Here is a 16,405-nt window from a genome sequence, read left to right as displayed (position 1 = left end):
TTTGTTTCACAAAAGCTGATTGTAATCAGAATAATCTGTGTGTGTGTGTGTTCCCTTTCTCTCCCCCAGAGCCAGTGTTCTTCTGGAGTCAGGAGACAAGTACAGCTTTAATAAGGACGGTTCAGAGATGACCATCATGGAGGTAGCCAAGCTGGATGAGGGAGAGTACACCTGCATCGCTAAGAACAAGGCTGGGGAGAGCGAACAGGAAGTCAGCCTTAGAGTGTTTGGTGAGGGACTCCTCTCACTTGGTGCTGACAGATGATTGACTATGTGACGGGTTTGTGATGGTTAATCATGGTTTGTCTATATTTATTCACAGTGGGAGGATTTTAACATTGGATTATTTTGGGGGTTATGTTGTGATTATAACTCTAGGTTTTAAGTACTATCATCAGATCTGGCAGGTGATTGATGTCACTATGGGATTGCATACTGTGAATGTAGCTATACTGTAGGTCATACAGGTGAGTGTCACTGCAGGTTGGTTATAATGGCTCTGTGTGTGTCTGCCTTTGCTACAGTGAAACCTAAGATCACCTTCCTGCTGAACCAGAGCACGTCTGAGATGGCTGAGCAGGTGACTCTGACCTGTGAGGCGTCAGGGGACCCCACCCCCACCATCAACTGGAGCTTTGGCCTGCGCCCCTTCACTGAGGGAGAGCAGGTATAGTAGAGGCAGCCCACAGAGAGAGGCCAGCCTGGGGCTGTGTCCCCACTGCAGAGGGACACTCAGGGGATGTGTTTAACCTAAACATGGCAAGGCTCCCTTAGCCAGGTTCATCTCTGCTGATTAAGTATGACCCCAAAGCTGCAGATAGCTAATAGAAGTCCATATTACTACCTAGTAGCTACCTAGTTACCATCCCACCTTAGACGTCGTCCCTATAGCAGTTTAGGCCTATTTCCCTATACATGTAGCAGCTTAGGCCTATTTCCCTATACATGTAGCAGCTTAGGCCTATTTCCCTATACATGTAGCAGCTTAGACCTATGTCCCTATAGCAGCTTAGACCTATGTCCCTATAGCAGCTTAGACCTATGTCCCTATAGCAGCTTAGACCTATGTCCCTATAGCAGCTTAGACCTATATCCCAATAGCAGCTTAGACCTATGTTCCTATAGCAGCTTAGACCTATGTTCCCTATAGCAGCTTAGACCTATGTTCCCTATAGCAGCTTAGACCTATATCCCAATAGCAGCTTAGACCTATGTCCCTATAGCAGCTTAGACCTATATCCCAAAAGCAGCTTAGACCTATGTTCCCTATAGCAGCTTAGACCTATGTTCCCTATAGCAGCTTAGACCTATGTTCCCTATAGCAGCTTAGACCTATGTTCCCTATAGCAGCTTAGACCTATGTCCATATAGCAGCTTAGACCTATGTTCCCTATAGCAGCTTAGACCTATAGCAGCTTAGACCTATGTCCCTATAGCAGCTTAGACCTATATCCCTATAGCAGCTTAGACCTATGTCCCTATAGCAGCTTAGACCTATGTTCCCTATAGCAGCTTAGACCTATGTCCCTATAGCAGCTTAGACCTATGTCCCTATAGCAGCTTAGACCTATGTTCCCTATAGCAGCTTAGACCTATGTCCCTATAGCAGCTTAGACCTATGTTCCCTATAGCAGCTTAGACCTATGTCCCTATAGCAGCTTAGACCTATGTTCCCTATAGCAGTTTAGACCTATATCCCAATAGCAGCTTAGACCTATGTCCTTACAGCAGCTTAGACCTATGTTCCCTATAGCAGTTTAGACCTATGTTCCCTATAGCAGCTTAGACCTATGTCCTTACAGCAGCTTAGACCTATGTTCCCTATAGCAATTTAGACCTATGTCCCTATAGCAGCCTATGCTAGTCCCCTGCAGATTGCTACATACAGTCATCTATGGATCTTGTATTTTCATACAATGCCACATAGTCCATATACGGTGCATTCGGAAAGTATTCAGACCCTTTGACTTTTTCCACATTTTGTTAATTTACAGCCTTATTGTAAAATTGATTACATTTTTTGCTCATCATTCCACACAAAATATCCCATAATAACAAAGCAAAAACAGTTTTTTAGAAATGTTTGCTAATTTATAGAAAAAACTGAAATATTACCTTTACATAAGTATTCAGACATTTTACTCAGTACTTTGTTGAAGCACCTTTGGCAGCGGTTACAGCCTAGAGTCTTCTTGGGTATGACACTACAAGCTTGGCACACCTGTATTTGAGGAGTTTCTCCCATTCTTTGCAGATCCTCTCAAGCTCTGTCAGGTTGGATGTGCGAGCGTCGCTGCACAGCTATTTTCAGGTCTCTCCAGAGATGTTCGATCAGGTTTAAGTCTGGGCGCTGGCTGGGCCACTCAAGGACATTCAGAGACTTGTCCCAAGCCACTCCTGCGTTGTCTTGGCTGTGTGCTTAGGGTCGTTATCCTGTTGGAAGGTGAACCTTCACCCCAGTCTGAGGTCCTGAGAGCTCTGGAGCAGGTTTTCATCAAGGATCTCTCTGTACTTTGCTCTGTTCATCTTTGCCTCGATCCTGACTAGTCTCAGAGTCCCTGCCGCTGAAAAACATCCCCACAGCATGATTCTGCCACCACCATGCTTCACCATAGGGATGGAGTCAGGTTTCCTCCAGACGTGACGCTTGGCTTTCAGGCCAAAAAGTTCAATCTTGGTTTTATCAGACCAGAGAATCTTGTTTCTCATAGTCTGTGAGTCTTTAGGTGCCTTTTGTCAAACTCCAAGGGGCTGTCATGTGCCTTTTACTGAGAAGTAGCTTCCATCTGGCCACTCTACAATAAAGGTCTGATTGGTGGAGTGCTGCAGAGATGGTTGTCCTTCTGGAAGGTTCTCCCATCTCCACAGAAGAACTCTAGAGCTCTGTCAGAGTGACCATTGGGTTCTTGGTCACCTCCCTGACCAAGGCCCTTCTCCCCCGATTGCTCAGTTTGGCCGGGCAGCCAGCTCTAGGAAGAGTCTTCGTGGTTCCAAACTTCTTCCTTTTAAGGATGGAGGCCACTGTGTTCTTGGGGACCTTTAATGCTACAGAAATGTTTTGATACCCTTTCCTTGATCTGTGCCTCAACACAATCCTGTCTCGGCTCTCTGCGGACAATTCCTTCGACCTCATGGCTTGATTTTTGCTTTGACATGCACTGTCTACTGTGAGACCTTATATAGACAGGTGTGTGCCTTTACAAATCATGTTCAATCAATTGAATTTACCACAGGTGGACTCCAATCAAGTTGTAGAAACATCTCAAGGATGGTCAATGAAAACAGGATGCACCTGAGCTCAATTTCAAGTCTTATAGCAAGGGTCTGAATACTGAATAAATAAGGTATTTCTGTTTTTTAAAAATCTAAAAGCCTGTTTTTGCTTTGTCATTATGTGTGTAGATTTTTGAGGATCCTTTAAAAAAAGTCATTTTAGGATAAGGCTGTAACTTAACAAAATGTGGAAAAAGTCAAGGGGTCTGAATACTTTCCGAAGGCACTGTAGCTACTTCCCTGTAGTACCAATGATCTCATCTAGTCCAATAGACAGGTAATGGGTGGGGCCATTTAATCAGAGACATGCTGTAGGTACCTGTACAGGATAGGAGGAGTGTGGATAGGCGGAGCCCACGGGAAGGTCCGTTTACTTCGCTACATTCTCTCCCTTGCAGGCACATCTAAACAGGATCTATCAGGTATGAAATCAGTGTGGCACAGAAATGGAACAAAATCAGTTGATAGAACAAATTGCGTATGAGATTCGACAAAAACCCTGATAGGATCAAATAAGTATTTTTATGGAATTTTCTTGTCTGCTCTTCAGGCAATATTCCTTGAAAATCCTCAAGCTATGATATTATCAGGGTTTATGAAATCGATTCAAAAATGGCATGTTTTCCAAATATAGCCTGACTTTTTCGTTGCACTGGTCCTTACATAAGAGTGGTTCTGGGTGTTTGAACTTTGGGGGTTTCCTCTGCCTTGTCAACTGAGGTCAAAAGAGAAAACGGTTACCGTAATGACCTTAAAAAGAGAACCTCCTCATTTCTGTGTTGCCATTCCCGGTCCGATCATCTCCGTCTCTATGCATCGGGGCAGCTCCGTGCCATACTGCTGCTCAGTCTGTGTCCCTCTCTGTCCTCTCATGTAGACGATCTGTCTCATTGCATATCTGTCATCAATCATTCTGTCAAGGTTGAAGCCAAAAGCAAAATGCCTGAGTTTGCACCTGTGTTGTACTGGTATAGCCATCTCTCCATGGTGGTGGGTGAAGAAATGATTAGCAGCCTGCATTGAATTATCATTAGGAACATATTTAAAAACAGGAGCATTAAGGTGTGGCCTTCACAGCTGTGGCCTGGCACTGTGGGTCTCGTGGGCAATGATCCCGGAGGGAACGCCTTCTTTACAAGACGCCAGGATAGCGTGATTTGGAAAATGGCTGCTAATTGTTTTTGAACCTGGCTGTCCCTCATCTCTGCCGTGCTAGCAACACTTATCATAGCGGCTGTGGTTCAAATAGGTTGGTAGACAGGTGAAAGGGGAAGCTAATGATCAACTCTCACATGAAATATGTGCCACAGTCATCTATCCAGCTATTATGGTGAATTGTTCATATAGGCCTATTATTTTATTCTTATTTTATTCTTATTTTAATCCGTGTTGTTGTATTTGCTTATTGACTATCAGCATGATAATTGTGGTTCTGTTTTTCCTGTGTGGAATTGGTGTTGAGGGATATTTGTGAGAAACGTGTCTGTGTTACAAGTGTGTGCATGTGCATGCTGTGGTGTGCTATTCACTAGTGTGTCATGCTACATATATCTTTGCCACCTCTCTCAGTGCTTTAACGTCCTTTACATTGCAGTCTGCTGACTGTTGTACTCATAGACATGGTGTAAAGAGGTGCTGGATTAACCATTATCCCTGTTGACATGGTGTTAAAGTGTATTATTCCCTCAGATAGCTTCCACTCATCCACTCGAGTCTGACTGTTGTCTTAGGTAATGTATGTAATGACTAATAACTATAGCCTAAGAGGCTTTACTTTATAAAGAATATGTTTTATTTTTTATTCTACACAGCATATTCTCTCCTTACACATTTACGATAGTGATGGCAGACAAATTCACATTGTCTCGTTTGTATATCTACATAGACATTGAAATGGCAGTTGAGATGATCAGATTGGCAAAAGGTTTGAACCCATAGAATAGCCTAAATGTGGGTCACACATGCCATGGTAACGTTGTCTTCCAAGAAGATACTGTATGTTTTAGCTATTACATAAACAAGTTTAACCCAGCTTACTGTTCTATTCTAGTGCTCTCATACTCATTTGTTTTGGAATTATGTCGTTGTTTCAACCCCCTTATTTGAAGGCACTTGTTGTAAAAATTGTTAATAGCTCAAATGTAATTGAAGTGTTTATGCATGATTTGGATATTATCTCTCAAACTGAAAGGCTGGGTTATATGAATATACAGTATATTAAACATTATACTTGATTTACAAAGTTTGCAGGCTGCAATTATCTGAGAACATTCAGGCTCTGGAAAGGAGGAGCAAACTCGCTTGAAAATGTGTTTCTTCAAAGCTCATTAGAGCTCAAACTTGGTACAGATGACCAGATATTGAATATTTCAGATTACTGTGTATTAAATCTTACTGGAGCTGCCTAATTTATGATAATGCACTCCATGGAAACACAATGAGATCGGTCTGGTATTCAGATAGTTGAGAGTTGTTAAGAGAGTAGGAAAGTAGCTATTAACTCTTGGGAATAGCCATTTGAAGGTGAAATGTTCTGAATGATCAGAGAGCTCAATCATGTGGTGCTGTTGGTTGCTGTTGGCTGCTGCACTATAACATGATTGGTTCAGGGAGCGTTGTTGAAAAAGAAGAATGCTTTCAATCCAAGGGCTTGCTTTACTAAGCACTGGTACAGTAGGGTGAGACTGTAGAGAGGCTGTTGTTCTCTAGCTACACTTCTAACACAACGCTCATTTATGTGCCTGTCTGGTCAGTGGTGGTACAATGTGGTTCTCTGGACATTGAATGGCAGTTTGTTCTTATGGTATGACAGTTGGAATGCTGCTAGCCAGGATAAATGATGGAGAGCTTCTTAACTGATCCCAGTCAGGATGGGAAAAAAACACTTCCCCAGCCCAGTCCTGTAACCATACCCTACTGTAGGGCTGTTTATGACTATAGAGAGGATGCCTTTTGTGTGGTGCCGGGTGAGATAGTTATGTGAGTGTTTCTTCTGTAGAATCTCCTCTACAACAGTGCCTCTCTTCCTCCCCCCTCCCCCACCTTCAGTGATGTGATCATACATCACAGCTGAGAGAGAGACGCTCGCTGCTCACTGCTTACCCAGGGGATGAGGAGCGCTGCTTGGAAATTAGATTTGTCTTGGGGGGATGTTATTTAGTGCTGGTTTGCACTAAACTGATTAGATGCTATGGTGTTTACAGCTCTCACCATCAGCTAGTAATTTGCTTTTGGTCCATGTCCCATTGTTTAAACAAACATAAAACATGGGTCTGACAGTGATATGTGTCAACTCAATTCCATACCTCACAGTTCTGTGTCAGACCAGCCACGACCAGGGGTGCTGTTAGTTATGCGTCCTGTAATAATGAGCAGCAGCACCGGTATTACGGAGCTAATTGAGCAGCAGCTCCTCCTCTGCGCTGTGGGGTCTGGAGCCAAACTGTTTTTCTGACATAGGTGTTAAATGGGCCTGTCTTGCTGTGTGTGTCTCTCCTGTCTCGCCACACCCCAGTGGACCGTAAAGAATAGTGATATCATATTACCAACACACTCACTATCTACATTAGCTACATACCATGGCTCAATATACAGTACATGCAAAGATGTTCATCTGGACCCTCCCTACTTAGGATGAGTCTTCACTCAGTGTCTTTAACTTGACATACTGTATTGTTGGTCTGGTTTATTCATGTGTGTGGTTCTGCCCTGCAGTGTGAGTAAAGCTTTCCCTGTGTTAACTAGTCTCTTGATGTGTGTGTTGTGTTTCTCTATGACAGGCAGTGAGTCTACAGTGGTATAGGCTAGCCCGTATTAAAGATAGATGCCAGAATAGAAGCCAGATGAATTCACTCATTATTCACTCATTATTCACTCATCTGTGAGTGATTGGAAGGCGTCCAGCTCTAAATGAGAGAGGATGGTCTGGAAGGAATGTTAAGATTGACTGTATTAATAATGAATTGAGTTCTGGGCCTTTTTGCCTGCAGTACGTTTCAGCAGATGGGACACTTGGTTGTTTTCTACGTCTGATGGAAAGCTGTTTACCATTTTGCTTGTCGTCTGGCTTCCATACTCCTTTCCATTCATCACTACGCCGTCGTCCATTATCAATCATCTCTCCTTCATGCCTCTTGTTTCTCCTTAACATTAGGAAACCCATAAAGCATGTTCTATTACAGTACCTGAATGACAGAATTCAGAGAAAAGTAAATACTTTTTTAATCACGGTTGATTATGTTTTGTCGTGCTGAATTGTGTGTTAAGTTTTGTGTTGATTATATAACTTCATATTACATGTGGATTCATCATGATTGATAATCATAAACAATTCTTAATAATTCGATTTTGAAGATGATATATGGAGAAATGTTGTATGATTTGTTTCTTCCAGCATCCCTCCATGCTAGCTCCAATGTAGTGTATATTATTTACACATGAACATGTACCCAGCAGGCTAAACTGGTTGAAATGATGTCATTACACCATTTTAGCCCGCTGGCTAGGCTTTTTCTGGTTTGATGCTGAGTAGTTTAATACAACTGAGGAGTGTGAAGGTTGATGAGTCTAATTGTTTTAACGTTTTAGCGTTAGCCCTTTTCACTGGACTACAGCAGGTAAAGGTTTGGGTATATGGGCAGTGTTGTTGAGTTGCATGCTCGTCTAGTGTTGTTTGTCCTAGCTGTGAGGTACTGGATGAGGATTCCTGTCTATGGATTGCTTTGCTTTTTGTTGTTTTATTCTGTCTGTGTCCTCTACAGGCCTCTTGGACTCGGCCCGAACAACACAAGGTATAGCTTCTATACTATACCCAATACCCATCACAATCTACCAAATACCATGCCCATGTATCCTCTTTCACCATATTGATTTTCTGCCTTACAGTTCTCTTCTTTCTATTGTTGCCGTAGTCATGGAAACTGATGGAGAAACTCTTATCAGTCCTCTTTGGTTTATTAGTATGGCTTCACTCAGCCTGAAAAATTGTCCTTGAAACCTGTAGCCAGGTATCAGACAACTGGTGAAGGATGTTTGTTCTCATTCTTTCCAGGGAATAAGATCTAGGGTACACCAATGATCGAGCTGAGCTAAAATTGCTTGATGTTTCCAATAGGCAACACCACCCTGCATTATTAATAAACTCTCTGTTGTTGAAACCCATAGTTATGAAACTTTAATGAATCTATGTTCTCGTGTTACATATGAACAGAAGGAGATGCTCTTCCTCTGGACAGAATGAGATTGTATATCATGGTCTGGTCTGCCATGTGGTTGTCCAGTCTTTGGCCACGATGATGAGTTGTTGTTGACCCTCTTTGACCTCACAGTACAACCCAAAAATGGAATGTTCTATCTACACTACACCAATATCTTATTAATGTACCTGGCACGTGGACTACATCGCTTCACCAAGAACCACAATAAGACCTGCCTGTACATAAGGGGTGGCATATGTGAGTGCACCACAAGGCTGGCGGGACACTGTCACACTCTTTGGCCACCCTTTCAGCTCTGATGTAATTATCCTTGTCAGTGTTTGGAGAAGGTGGGGGATGGAGGGAGGAGGAGAAGGTGGGGGATGGAGGGAGGAGGTGGAGGAGGCTGGTGGGGTTGGAATGAAAAGCGGACTGACTGCCTTGCCTGTGTTATGTAAGCGTTTCCTCAGGCATACTTAATGCCCCAGACATGCTGCTTCTGTTGAATTTGAATACAGAACTAATGAGCACTATTCTTCTCTTAGTTAGTTTCCCAAATCACATATAGTAGACTATTTTTGACTAGTGCCTATAGGGCTCTGGTCAAAAGTAGTTCACTATGTAGGGAATAGGGTGCCTTTTGAGCCACTGCCTTAGTTAGTTTGTCCCCCAGACTGGTCCCTACTGTAGCTAATTGAACAACACAGAGGCATTCATGGGACGGTTCACATACAATGTGTGGGTGTTGAACTTCAAAGCCATGCAAAATAAAATGCAGAGGTCGCCAGGAGTCCAGCTCTTCTACGACACCTAACATGAGTTTAACAGTGGTTTGGACTGGCGTGAGAGTTCCAGACCCAGACTGTTCAGTGTCAACAACAACATCAAGAGTAGCAGACCCAGACTGTTCAGTGTCAACAACAACATCAAGAGTAGCAGACCCAGACTGTTCAGTGTCAACAACAACATCAAGAGTTCCAGACCCAGACTGTTCAGTGTCAACAACAACATCAAGAGTAGCAGACCCAGACTGTTCAGTGTCAACAACAACATCAAGAGTAGCAGACCCAGACTGTTCAGTGTCAACAACAACATCAAGAGTAGCAGACCCAGACTGTTCAGTGTCAACAACAACATCAAGAGTAGCAGACCCAGACTGTTCAGTGTCAACAACAACATCAAGAGCAGCAGACCCAGACTGTTCAGTGTCAACAACAACATCAAGAGTTCCAGACCCAGACTGTTCAGTGTCAACAACAACATCAAGAGTAGCAGACCCAGACTGTTCAGTGTCAACAACAACATCAAGAGTAGCAGACCCAGACTGTTCAGTGTCAACAACAACATCAAGAGTAGCAGACCCAGACTGTTCAGTGTCAACAACAACATCAAGAGTAGCAGACCCAGACTGTTCAGTGTCAACAACAACAAGAGTAGCAGACCCAGACTGTTCAGTGTCAACAACAACATCAAGAGTAGCAGACCCAGACTGTTCAGTGTCAACAACAACATCAAGAGTAGCAGACCCAGACTGTTCAGTGTCAACAACAACATCAAGAGTAGCAGACCCAGACTGTTCAGTGTCAACAACAACATCAAGAGTAGCAGACCCAGACTGTTCAGTGTCAACAACAACATCAAGAGTTCCAGACCCAGACTGTTCAGTGTCAACAACAACATCAAGAGTAGCAGACCCAGACTGTTCAGTGTCAACAACAACATCAAGAGTAGCAGACCCAGACTGTTCAGTGTCAACAACAACATCAAGAGTAGCAGACCCAGACTGTTCAGTGTCAACAACAACAAGAGTAGCAGACCCAGACTGTTCAGTGTCAACAACAACATCAAGAGTAGCAGACCTAGACTGTTCAGTGTCAACAACAACATCAAGAGTAGCAGACCCAGACTGTTCAGTGTCAACAACAACATCAAGAGTAGCAGACCCAGACTGTTCAGTGTCAACAACAACATCAAGAGTTCCAGACCCAGACTGTTCAGTGTCAACAACAACATCAAGAGTAGCAGACCCAGACTGTTCAGTGTCAACAACAACATCAAGAGTAGCAGACCCAGACTGTTCAGTGTCAACAACAACATCAAGAGTAGCAGACCCAGACTGTTCAGTGTCAACAACAACATCAAGAGTAGCAGACCCAGACTGTTCAGTGTCAACAACAACATCAAGAGCAGCAGACCCAGACTGTTCAGTGTCAACAACAACATCAAGAGTTCCAGACCCAGACTGTTCAGTGTCAACAACAACATCAAGAGTAGCAGACCCAGACTGTTCAGTGTCAACAACAACATCAAGAGTAGCAGACCCAGACTGTTCAGTGTCAACAACAACATCAAGAGTAGCAGACCCAGACTGTTCAGTGTCAACAACAACATCAAGAGTAGCAGACCCAGACTGTTCAGTGTCAACAACAACAAGAGTAGCAGACCCAGACTGTTCAGTGTCAACAACAACATCAAGAGTAGCAGACCCAGACTGTTCAGTGTCAACAACAACATCAAGAGTAGCAGACCCAGACTGTTCAGTGTCAACAACAACATCAAGAGTAGCAGACCCAGACTGTTCAGTGTCAACAACAACATCAAGAGTAGCAGACCCAGACTGTTCAGTGTCAACAACAACATCAAGAGTTCCAGACCCAGACTGTTCAGTGTCAACAACAACATCAAGAGTAGCAGACCCAGACTGTTCAGTGTCAACAACAACATCAAGAGTAGCAGACCCAGACTGTTCAGTGTCAACAACAACATCAAGAGTAGCAGACCCAGACTGTTCAGTGTCAACAACAACAAGAGTAGCAGACCCAGACTGTTCAGTGTCAACAACAACATCAAGAGTAGCAGACCTAGACTGTTCAGTGTCAACAACAACATCAAGAGTAGCAGACCCAGACTGTTCAGTGTCAACAACAACATCAAGAGTAGCAGACCCAGACTGTTCAGTGTCAACAACAACATCAAGAGTTCCAGACCCAGACTGTTCAGTGTCAACAACAACATCAAGAGTAGCAGACCCAGACTGTTCAGTGTCAACAACAACATCAAGAGTAGCAGACCCAGACTGTTCAGTGTCAACAACAACATCAAGAGTAGCAGACCCAGACTGTTCAGTGTCAACAACAACATCAAGAGTTCCAGACCCAGACTGTTCAGTGTCAACAACAACATCAAGAGTAGCAGACCCAGACTGTTCAGTGTCAACAACAAGAGTTCCAGTTAGCTATTAGCAGGGTTTCTGCTATAGTTTTAATTGGCAAGGTCTTGAATGTATTGGCACACTGTGTTCTTGTCCTCTTCCCTATGTCACATGCGTTGGTTCTACTTCTGAAGCTGGAGTCTTAACCACCATTTCATTTAGTCAGCATGGTGCTGCTCTAGTTTAGAATTACAGAGACCATTCACAGTTGGCACTCCACTGACTAGGTAGCTAGTTAATTCTATGGAATAGAAGCACCTCAATGAGTTGATGTACTGTACATTCATTCATGGATCAACTTGTGGTCTAGAATGCCTCCCCTATAATATGTATACAGTAGATGTATAAACTGTACATCAGACAGTATGTTGCTGTTGGGAAAGTACACAAATAATTCAATACTGAACAATTCAACACTGAATTTCACACGATAATGTGAACCACACAGCAGGCTTTGTGTAAAAATGCAAGCTAGGCATGTTATCCTGTCCACAGGAACCACTACTATACACCAGTAGCGTTTAACAGGCTGAGACCTAAATAGCCTGCTGTAACTGATTTCAGCCTCCTCACTCTACAGCCATTGTGTGAAAAGCTCTTAATGGCTCCATCCATACTGCTTCTTCTACCATTAGTGATGTGCTCTGCTACTGTACACATCTCTACTGTACAATACAGAGGGTTTTGATCTTTACTCTATCCCTGTCTCTCTTAAGTGTGTAGTGTCATCACCTTTTGCTGTTACAGCCATAGGAAAAGCACTCAATGCTACAATGGTTTGTCTCCAGGCTCAGAGTTCAATATTACTATGATATAACTACAGAGTGTTATAATGTATGGGTTCTCAATAATGCATGGATCACAATAGGATAGGAGGTTAAAATTGATGTACTGCAAACAGAGGTCCTTTTGTTGCTTGCTACCCTGTGATGTCCTGCCCTATAGAGTCTGGATGGGAACGTCGTAGTGAGGAGTGATGCTCGTGTGTCCTCCCTCACGCTGAAGTACGCCAAGTTCACCGACGCTGGCCAGTACCTCTGCTCTGCACGCAACGCCATCGGAGTGGATTCTCAACCCGCCTACCTGGAAGTCCGCTGTAAGAGCTCTACATGTCACAGGGCTGCATCTGAAATGGCATCCTATTCCCTATAGTGCACTACTTTTGACCAGAGCCCTACACCCTATAGTGCACTACTTTTGACCAGAGCCCTACACCCTATAGTGCACTACTTTTGACCAGAGCCCTACACCCTATAGTTCACTACTTTTGCCAGTTCCCATAGGTTCCCAAAAGTAGTGCACTATATAGGGAATAAGGACACAGCCACTGTCTCTAGTGCTTAAAGTCTTAGTCAGGCCTGGCTGGCATACTGCCTGCAGCTTCTAATGTTTGTGCCAAAGCCCACTCTTTTAAATATTTAAGAGAAAAGACAGAAATCTCTTATTCACGTTGCTGGCTCATTCCTCCATAGATGCTCCTAAGATCCAGGGCTCAGTGACAGTGTATACCTGGGAGGGGAATGCAGCTAACATCAGCTGTGAGGTCCTGGCCCACCCCAGTGACGTGTCCATGCTCTGGCTGAGGGACGGGTTTCAGCTTCCCAACGCTAACGTCACCAAAGCCAAGGTTTTCCAGAGCCCCACAGCCAGCTACCTGGAGGTAGAGACCCGCAGATACACACACACATGCATGATCACACAGACACACACGAATACACACACACACACTAAATTAAGAACACTCCACATGTCATAAAGATTGAATGTGTGACAGCTAGTATTTGCAGGGTTCTCCCCCAGTTCCACTGTGGGGAGACTGAGTGTGTTTTCATTATTCAGTAGAGGGAAGCACAGAGACAGAGGACTAAAATAGGCATCTCTAATGGACAAACACCAGTGGAACAAACTGACTCAAGCATCTAGTCACGTTATGTTTGTAATGCTTTGCTGTCCTGAGTTTCTTTCATGCATCGATTCTCTCCTCTGTTCCAGGTCACTCCAGAGTCTGAGAATGACTTCGGGAGCTACAACTGTACTGCTGCCAATGAGATGGGCACAGAATCCAAGGAGTTTCTCCTCATTCAGGCTGGTCAGTCATAATCACAGTCTGTAGCTAATTATCCAAAATCATCATATTGTGAATCTAATATTTAATGTTGGCATCAAATTAAATATACTGTTCTTAAATGAGTACTTTTATGTGTGATTCCTCTCCTCTCTAGATGTCCCGTCAGCCCCGTCCCTCGGGGAGGTGGAGCCGTTCTCCAGCTCAGCCAGGGTGGAGTTCCAGGAGCCTGACGCCACCGGGGGTGTACCCGTCCTCCGGTACCGGGCTGAATGGAAGACTGTGGGCAGGGGCAGCTGGGTGCAGATGGTCTATGACGTCCAAGGAGGTGAGTACAGGGGCAGGGAGGGGGGCTACAAGGATAAAGAGAGTATGTGAGGGGATAACAAAATGAAATTTGTTTATTTTTCTCAATCATTGGCCTTTTTTAATGAAACATCCATCCACTATAATAATTCAGCTGGTTTTATTTACCCTCAAATGAGAATAAAATAAAATGTTGTCTGTAATAATTGCATCCTTGTTACTTGTCAAATCAAATCAAACTTTATTTGTCACATGCGCCGAATACAACAAATGTAGACCTTACAGTGAAACGCTTACTTACAAGCCCTTAACCAACAGTGCAGTTCAAGAAAAGCGAAGAAAATATTTACCAAATAAACTAAAGTAAAAAAAATAGTAAAAAGTAACACAATAAAACAACAATAACGAGGCTAAATACAGGGGTGTACTGATACCGAGTCAATGTGCGGGGGTACAGGTTAGTCGAGGTAATTTGTACATGTAGGTAGGGGTGAAGTGACTATGCATAGATAATAAACAGCGAGTAGCAGCAGTGTACAAGACAATGGAGGGGAAGGGGGGGCAATGTAAATAGTCCGGTGGCCATTTGATTAATTGTTCAGCAGTCTTATGGCTTGGGGGTAGAAGCTGTTAAGGAGCCTTTTGGTTCTAGACTTGGCACTCCAGGAAACGTTTGCCGTGCAGTAGCAGAGAAAACAGTCTATGACTTGGGTGACTGGCGTCTCTGACAATTTCTGTCTGAATGCAGAGTCTGTTGTGGATGTGTCAGTATTTGTACTTCTCAATTGTATCCTCAGGAGCTCTGAGTGAAGTAACCATCACAGGCCTGAAGCCTGAGACCAACTATGAGGTGAAGATGTCAGCCATCAATGGCAAGGGAGAGGGTGAAACTAGCCCCGCTGTGGTCTTCAAGACAGAGCCTGTCCGTAAGTCACTCACTCTCACACACACACACACACACACACACACACACACACACACACACACACACACACACACACACACACACACACACACACACACACACACACTTCACACCTCTTTTCTCACTTCCACAACACCCCTTTTACCTCACCTTGCCACCACCCATTGCACCTCCCCATTAGAATGAATCAATAGATACAGCCATGTTTGTACAGCCTGTTAGCCAGCTCCACCATAGACATATTGGTCAGCACTGGCTTAGAACCTTTAGATCAGACATATTTGCCCTATGCTGTGCTTGAAAATCTATGACAAGGCTTGTACTGCACAATTGGCTTGAATTCTCACTGCTAGGATGATGACAACCATTGTTTTAACTCTCTCCCTCACTCTCTCCGGCTCTCTCGCTCTTTACCATTGAGTGCCCCCTGCTGGTTGCAAATTTGATTTGATTTGTCATGTGACTGGAAGTGGAATGTCTGCCCCTTACTAACTCAGGAATATTATGCATGTGTAGAGTTGAACTGATAGTTTGGTATCTGAGGACATTCTGATTATTATTTGCTGTTTGATGCTGCTATCACAAAGCCTGGCTAGTTTCATTTCTTTCGTTTTTCTCTTGTGTCATACTCTTGTTGTGTAGTTTTTTGTTTATTCATTTTTCTCGTCTGTTTTTCTGTTGGACCGCTCAGGTTATTCTTACGCAAGTAAGTGCCTCATCATTATACACACTCACTCTGAATATTAGTTTGAACTTTGAACTTGTTTTCAAAACAGTCTTGCTCCAGTGTTTTATGTAAACAGTCATTGGATTTGCTGTGGCTTTATGGTCGCTCTGCCTTACGCATCTTTTCCATTGAGATTTGGCAGTCATGAAATATTTCTTTATGTTTATTTTCCTTTCTGTTCTCTTATCAATCTAACCTAAATAGTTGCATAACTTTCATCGGCAGGAATATTATATTGCTGATAACAGATTTGTACAGAATTACTAGCTATGTGTAAAAGCCTTTGTTTTTGCCTGATATCTCTTATTTTATATGATTTCTTAGATGGTATTTTTCATTTTTTCACTGAGGACTCAGGTTTGTTATGTGGTTATTGGGGAGTAGATAGTTATTAGGAGTAGTTAGCATGTGACTTAGACACTGTTATACCAAGACAAATAGCATAGAACACCCCCTATTACCTGCTGCTCTTCTTACTGAACAGTACCTACAGTAAGAAGCTATGGTCATTTACTGATGTCATTTACTGTTATGTCATGTGTTGGTTGTACATGTACAACTGATACTACAGTGTCCATCAGTATTGGCAATACTAAGTAGTATTAGGAATACGTCTGTATTTCTGTCTCCTTTTTCAATGCTGCTGTTTTCTGTCAGTATTTCCAGTATGTCTTCAGCGTTTCCTCTGTTGTCAATCATTTTG

The 16,405-nt window shown here is 43.3% G+C and overlaps 1 protein-coding gene across 14 annotated transcripts in view; it reads left to right on the top strand.

The window, feature by feature from the left end:
• The window catches only part of LOC110503959 (neural cell adhesion molecule 1), a 118,012-nt gene that overhangs the window by 84,337 nt on the left and 17,270 nt on the right, over positions 1 to 16,405 (top strand). For 4 of the 14 annotated variants that reach the window (XM_021582634.2, XM_021582629.2, XM_021582633.2 and 1 more), the window contains exons 7-16: positions 70 to 230; positions 525 to 667; positions 3,672 to 3,695; positions 8,034 to 8,063; positions 12,625 to 12,775; positions 13,152 to 13,339; positions 13,672 to 13,768; positions 13,902 to 14,072; positions 14,848 to 14,976; positions 15,667 to 15,681. In XM_021582634.2, coding sequence (XP_021438309.1) covers positions 70 to 230; positions 525 to 667; positions 3,672 to 3,695; positions 8,034 to 8,063; positions 12,625 to 12,775; positions 13,152 to 13,339; positions 13,672 to 13,768; positions 13,902 to 14,072; positions 14,848 to 14,976; positions 15,667 to 15,681 — 1,109 coding nt within the window. The remainder of the gene's footprint in view (positions 1 to 69; positions 231 to 524; positions 668 to 3,671; positions 3,696 to 8,033; positions 8,064 to 12,624; positions 12,776 to 13,151; positions 13,340 to 13,671; positions 13,769 to 13,901; positions 14,073 to 14,847; positions 14,977 to 15,666; positions 15,682 to 16,405) is intronic. The other 10 variants (XM_021582635.2, XM_021582636.2, XM_021582637.2 and 7 more) reach the window with 5 other exon arrangements.

This window comes from Oncorhynchus mykiss, chromosome 24, assembly GCF_013265735.2.
Source record: "Oncorhynchus mykiss isolate Arlee chromosome 24, USDA_OmykA_1.1, whole genome shotgun sequence".
NCBI lineage: Eukaryota > Metazoa > Chordata > Actinopteri > Salmoniformes > Salmonidae > Oncorhynchus > Oncorhynchus mykiss.
Note: the sequence above shows the minus strand (reverse complement) of the source record. Positions and strands in the feature narration are given on the sequence as shown.